Source organism: Lolium perenne, chromosome 3 (assembly GCF_019359855.2).
Source record: "Lolium perenne isolate Kyuss_39 chromosome 3, Kyuss_2.0, whole genome shotgun sequence".
Lineage (NCBI taxonomy): Eukaryota > Viridiplantae > Streptophyta > Magnoliopsida > Poales > Poaceae > Lolium > Lolium perenne.
Window position 1 is genome coordinate 33170892 of NC_067246.2, and position 7086 is coordinate 33177977.

Sequence of the window (7086 nt, forward strand, 5' to 3'; positions counted from 1 at the left end):
TTTTACGCGCCAACACGCGCTGTAAAATGGAGCATCCGGCGGGGAAAAATCACTCCGGCGCGTCAGTTTACAGCGCGGCAGCAGCGTGCGATTTATACCGCGCCGTGTTGGAGATGCTCTAACCAGTTAAAGGATAGCTAAAGATTGCGAGCAAGGTAGGGTTTTTTTTTACGTGCGAGCTAGGAAGATACTGTATTTGGTTTGACACGCACGATTCGCAGCGGTACAGCCAGGATCCCAACCATTTGCCCTAGTCATTTTCTTTGCATCTCCAGCCCGCATCTCCAACAGCCGCAATGACTCCGGCGGCGCCTCTGTCCCCGCTCGAAGATGACGATCTCCTCCACGAGATCCTGCTCCGCCTTCCGCCGCAGCCATGCTCCCTCCCACGCGCCTCCGCAGTCTGCAGGCGCTGGCTAGGGCTCATTACCGACCGCAAGTTCACCGCCCGCTTCCGCGCTCACCACCGGAAGCCGCCCCTTCTCGGCGTCTTTCATCGCAGCGACAGCCAGGGGATCGCGTTCACCCCACTCCTCGACCCTCCTCACCGCATCCCTACCCTGCGAATCGACCTGCGACGACGCTACAAAGATTACAACGTCCTCAGTTGCCGCCACGGTCGCGTCCTCGCCATGAACCCGCGGCATACAAAGCTCCTCGTGTGCGACCCCATCACCGGCAAGCGGTGCCGCGTGGCCGTTCCACGGGTGTTCAGCCAGTTCAGGCAGTCTAGAGGGTCGGTACTCTGCGATGACCGCGCCCAGTACCACGTGCACGGTGGCTGCCACTCCGGCCATTTCAAAGTGGTCTTGATGACGGAGCACACAGAGGGTTTTATACCCATCGCCTGTATTTACTCCTCGAAAACTAAAACATGGGGCAAGATCATGTCAACAGCAGCTCCATCTGAGCATCGTTATTATGGCTATGATTTTCCTGGCGTACTTATTGGTAATGCACTCTACTGGTTGCTGTCAGTTGGCATGGGCAGGGACATGCTTGTGCTTGATTTGTATGAGCAGAGTCTGGCTGTGATCGCGTGGCCTCTCATTACAAGTGAGTTCCAATCTGGGTACCGTCGGATTGTCGAGGCTGAGGATGGCGCTGTTGGGCTAGCCATATTGTCGTACCCGCGCTTTCGGATTTGGCAGAGGAATGCTAATCTTCATGGCGTTTCCACATGGGAGATATGGAAGACCATCGACATGAACAACATTCCTGGGATCCCGCGGAACGTGGCCAATTACGTTTTACTCGGATATTGCGAGGATACTGATGCGTTTTTTATATCTCTGGAACGCAATGTATACATGGTTCAACTTAAGTCGATGCAATCCAGGAGAATTCATGGAACACAATATACCAATTGCTACCATCCTTTCGCAAGTTTCTACACACCAGGTGATTGCTCTTGCTCATCCTTAATTAGTGTTTACGTTTACATTGTAGGAGTAACCTGATACAACACACTATATTTCGTACCTGTTTGCTCAAAACTGAATCCCCAAGACCACTTATGTTTCTAGCTTATTAGCCTGGGCATGTTTTCATATTGTCTGCTTGACATCAATTCATTCGGAAGGATGAGTTCACATAAGAAAAATCCAGACATTATTCAATATGGTAGTACTGATATTCTTTGCGCTTTGCATCAGCTGTGATTTTATTCTTCTATTCATAGTATCAAACATGCGTTCTATATATAGTACCTCTGCAGTGAGTTTGTTATTTTTCTAAGTCATATTTACAGGTTCATTTGTGTAATGACCCACTGTTGCCTTCTCTTATTTTGTGTTTTCCTCGGTACATTCATTAATTTCCTGACTATGCATCTACAATCTTTTTTGTTTTTAAGATCATGCGTCTACCAATCTGGTTATGAAGTTGAAAGCTTTACATCAGTGGTCCATTTTCTTGTTATAAAAAATAGTCATAACTCATAACTCCACCCCAATAAATTACAGTGGCAAAAGAATTCATGGATTTTATTTAGGCTGGTCATAGTGGGGAGTAACTTAGACTAGTAACATATACTCCCTCCGTTCTGAAATACTCTGCATTCTAGGCCTAAAATTTGTTCTGAAATACTCTACATTCTAGCATTTAGTCAACAAGAATACGGAAAACAAAGTGGTCCTCATTTATCTATTGGATGTCACTATTTTCAATGTAGTTTGGATTGGTTGTTTATCAATTTAACTAGTATGATGTTACTAGTCTAGGTTATTACCTTCATAGTGGGTAGTAACTTATATGTGGTGTCATGTATTGTATCATTTATTATGTTGTAGACTCATTTACCTTGGGGTGTGTGATGTTATGGTAACATAGCTAGTTACCACCTCACTTTTTTTTTCATTTATTAGCATGCCATGTCACCAAAATACCTTGAGATGTGTGATGTTACTAGCTATGTTACTCCCACTATGAGCAGTCTTAAAGTGCTACTCCTAGGAGATATAACCAGGAATGTGATCTGTTACAAAGCTCTTATTTAAGTTGCTGAGCTGATCTTGACTTTGTGCACAGATCTTGTTCATAGACTATTATATAGGTGATGTTCTTAGGTTCATATTTTACGAAAAGTCATATTGGATCATGGGCATCAGTGCTCTCACCGTATTAAAAAATTCGAAAATTATATTTATATGTTTAGAAAAATTATGTAACAAAATTCTAAAATTACCTAATGATGTACCCCACTAACCTACAAAATCTCAATTTCAAATGTTATGTTTTTTGACCTATACAAAAATGACAAAATCTGTTTTCTTTTTGTAGATTTTAATCACTATACTCAGATCTATGCATTTGTTATTTTTGTGCAGCCTAAAATACACATTATTTTCAGTTGAAAATTTACACGATTATGGGATACAATACCGGCTACATCATGATTTATTTTCAGATTTTTGTGAAGCTTACAAATATGATTTTTAATTTATTTTTTGAAGTGAGATCACTGGTGCTTATGTGCACGAAATCTCTGTCCCATATTTTATCTGTATCATGTTACTAACAGATTGACCATTTTTTTCCAGAGGTGAATGAAAGGCTTCTGCAGTACTCTTCAAATTTGTCACGTCGCATCATAAGTTACCTGAAAGAACTTCTTGAATGCACGCCATGGCCTGCCTAAGTTTGCAATGCAACAAGATGCCCCTACTCTGGTCTCTTTTAATTGATTCGGATTTAGCACAACTTTGTACTAAATCTGAGTCAATTAAATAGGACCGGAGGGAGTAGCAATTCAAGTTGAATTTTGCCGTATCTTATTAATTTTTATACGGTTGTGCTTATCAGCTATTTTCTTCATTTTTAACTCCAATACTCAGTCTACTTCTCCCCTATTTCTCCGCCTTGCTTGCAATTGTTTAATTTACTAGAAGCACACTCGTGTTAACAATTTCTTGGCAATGTTTTATTCTCTGTGTTTTCAATAATCAAATCTGGCTCAAACTATTTTAGGAAAGAATCCCTTGTAAGTTTTTCGTAACAGTTTATACTTCACACCCGTTTTTTTTTATAGTAGTGGGAGGTCAGGCATCCTTATGTTGGGTGCGCACATGGAATTTCACACTCCATACACCTTAAGGTTGGAATATCAGAGCACATCGTTTGACCATGATGGTGCTGGAAGTATACCAGCAGTAGATAGGAACGAACCGGATCATTGGAAATTTTGCAAAATATGTCCTACTTTTGCATGTTGAGTTGTTGAGCCGTGAACAATCGACAACCCAACATAGTGCAGCAAAAAAAAACATCTGATAGAGGTGGACTTGCTTGTGGAACCTGATTAGTTCTTCCTTGGATTCCATGTATATATTAGTTAACAGTATAATGGAACCACCAGGAGCTCACCACATCATTCGGACGTTCTAAGCCGTCCGGTCTCCTGTATGTACGATCCAGATCTTTCCCATACCGAACAGTCACTGGTACCGATTCGTACAGTACATTCGCGTCAAAATGGCCAGCTCACCGTTGCTGGGCTGCTACTCGGCGGGCCAAGCTGGATGTTCTCTGGGCCGATAATGAGTACTGAGGCCCGTTCAATACTTTACTTCTTCCGTCTGGCCTTTCCTCCTCCCTATTCCCATCGCAACCCACTCTTAGAGCATCCCCACTCGTCTCCCCGACGAGGCCCCCGATCGACGTTTTTTTTCCATCCGGACGGCGTAATTCGGCCCAGTCGCGCCCCCGGTTCCTCGTTTTCGTCCGGATTTGGCCCTAAATCCATCCGGCGAGCCCACGCCAACCCCGGTACCCCGAGGCGCGCTCGGGGACTCCGGACGAGTGAAAAGCGGGGAAGGGCCCGCTCTGTCGGCGACTGGACACACGAACCCCACTCAAAATCTCTCCCACCCCTCGTATCTCTCTCGCCGCCGTCACCACCCCTCCGGCTTGTTGCCCAGATTCCGCCGCCCCTCCTCCCCCACCTGCCTATATTCCGCCGTCTTTCGACAACGGCCTATCTGGCTGCTCCTCCGCCGGCCTATTTTCCGACGACGGCCTAGTCCTCGTCGTTTGCGGCTCGGGTTGCCTCGACCACGCCCGTCAGGTGTTCGTCCATTTGCCTCGCCGGCCATGGACTCGGACGAAGTGGAGGAGCAGATGTTCGTCGAGCTTATGCGAGAAGAGATGGCAGCCGCCGCCCAAGACGAGGAGCACATGCTGATCCTCGGTTGCTTATCAAGCCTGTACGCCGGAGTGGCAACTGGTCGACGTGGTGGGTCGGCACCAGGTCGCCGGAAGTGCAAGTCGAGACAGCGAATGGAGGGCTACTTCATGTTGTACGCCGACTACTTCGCCGACAATCCATTGCACGGTGAGACTGTTTTCAGGCGTCGTTTCAGGATGAGCAGAAAGCTATTTCTGCAAATTGTGTATGCCATCCGAGACTTCGACCCCTACTTCAGATGCAAAGCGGATTGCACTGGCTTGGTTGGATTTTCGTCACTGCAGAAGTGCACAGTGGCTATGAGGATGCTGGCTTATGGAGCTCCCAGTGATGGTGCAGATGACTATCTTCGGATGGCGGAGTCCACCGCCCTTGATTGTTTCTACCGGTTCTGCAGGGCCGTCATGGAAGTGTTCGTGGACTTTTACTTGAGATCACCCACTGTCGAAGACACTCAGAGGATCCTTGCAACAAATGAAGCTAGGGGTTTTCCAGGAATGCTTGGAAGCATTGACTGCATGCATTTGAAATGGAAGAACTGACCGTTTGCGTGGCAGGGAATGTACAAGGGTCATAAAAACGGCTGCACTGTGATATTTGAAGCAGTGGCTACCCATGATCTCTGGATTTGGCACTCTTTCTTTGGTATGCCTGGATCCAACAATGACATCAACGTCCTAAACTGCTCCCCGATCTTTTCCAAGCTTGTTGAGGGTCATGCTCCCCCGGTGAACTATGTGATCAATGGTCGGCACTACAACAAAGGATACTACCTTGCAGACGGTATCTATCCAAAGTGGTCAACATTTGTGAAGACTATCTCGAAACCTAGCACCCCCAAACTTTGCGAGTTTGTCAAGAAACAAGAAGCTTGCCGAAAAGACGTCGAGCGTGCATTTGGTGTCCTACAGCAGAGATTTGCTGTCGTCTGGTTCCCCGCTATGACTTGGTCCAAAGATCAGATATGGGAGGTGATGAATTCTTGTGTGTGCTTGATACGTCCAAAACGTATCTACTTTCCCGAACACTTTTGCTATTGTTTTACCTCTAATTTGTGTATTTTGGATACAACTAACACGGACTAACGCTGTTTTCAGCAGAACTGTTCTGGTGTCTCGTTTTTGTGCAGAAATCCAACTTTCGGGAAAATCCTCGGAATTTATGCAGAAGGCCCTATTTTCCCAGAATACTGACGGAGCCAGAAGGTCAAGTAAGGTGGAGGCCCGAGGGCCCCACACCATAAGGCGGCGCGGCCTAGGGGGGCCCGCGCGGCCCTATGGTGTGGCCCCCTCGGCCGGCCTCCGACGCCCTCCTTCGGACTACTTATCGGCCTCGACCTAAAAACGCACGGGGAGAAGTCGAAGTCGCCAGAAACCCTCCAGAACGCCGCCACATCGCGAAACTCCGTCTCGGGAGCCAGAAGTCTCCATTCTGGCACTCCGCCGGGACGGGGAATTGGAGGAGATCATCGCCATCATCACCGCCAACGCCTCTACATCAACCAGCCATGTTTCCCCCATCCATGTGTGAGTAATTCCCCCGCTGTAGGCCAAAGGGGATGGTAGGAATTGGATGAGATTGGTCATGTAATAGCATAAGATTGTTAGGGCATAGTGCCTAGTGTCCGTAATTGGTACTTTGATGATATTGTTGCAACTTGCTATGCTTAATGCTTGTCACTAGGGCCCGAGTGCCATGATCTCAGATCTGAACATGTTATTGTTTCATCATGATATTCATTGTTTATTGATCTTACCTGCAAGTTGTATACACATGTCGCTGTCCGGAACCAATGGCCCCGAAGTGACAGAAATCGGGACAACCGGGGGGAATGGTAACGATGTGAGGATCACATGTGTTCACGGAGTGTTAATGCTTTGCTCCGGTACTCTATTAAAAGGAGTACCTTAATATCCAGTAGTTTCCCTTGAGGCCTAGCTGCCACCGGCTGGTAGGACAAAAGATGTTGTGCAAGTTTCTCATTGCGAGCACGTACGACTATAATTGGAACACATGCCTATTGATTGTTTTGTACTTGGACACCGTTTTATTATTATCTGCAAATGCCTTGCTATGATTGTTACATGAGTTTCTCTCATCCATGCAACGCCCGTCATCCGTCCCCGTGCCTACAGTATTTTAATCCTGCTGTTTACTATAATCACTACTGCTGTCTTTGTTACTCTGCTGCTGTTATTTCACTATCGCTTTGCTATAAAGCTGTTACCTCGATAAACTCTTGCGAGCAAGTCTATTTCCAGGTGCAGCTGAATTGACAACTCCGCTGTTAAGGCTTCCAAGTGTTCTTTGTCTCCCCTTGTGTCGAATCAATAAATTGGGTTATACTACCCGCGAAGACTGCTGCGATCCCCTATACTTGTGGGTCATCAAGACTGTTTTCT

General features: G+C 46.4%; 1 protein-coding gene across 1 annotated transcript; it reads left to right on the forward strand.

Moving 5' to 3' along the window:
• The first annotated feature begins 296 nt into the window (after positions 1 to 296).
• LOC127339090 (uncharacterized) lies at positions 297 to 1455 on the forward strand. Its single transcript, XM_051364987.1, has 2 exons — positions 297 to 1247; positions 1450 to 1455. Exons 1-2 carry the CDS (start codon positions 297 to 299, stop codon positions 1453 to 1455), a joined length of 957 nt encoding a protein of 318 aa, XP_051220947.1.
• Positions 1456 to 7086: the final 5631 nt, after the last annotated feature.

Excerpts from the sequence above, each read along its gene's own strand:
- LOC127339090 (XM_051364987.1), top strand. The coding sequence starts at position 297 with ATGACTCCGGCGGCGCCTCTGTCCCCGCTCGAAGATGACGATCTCCTC.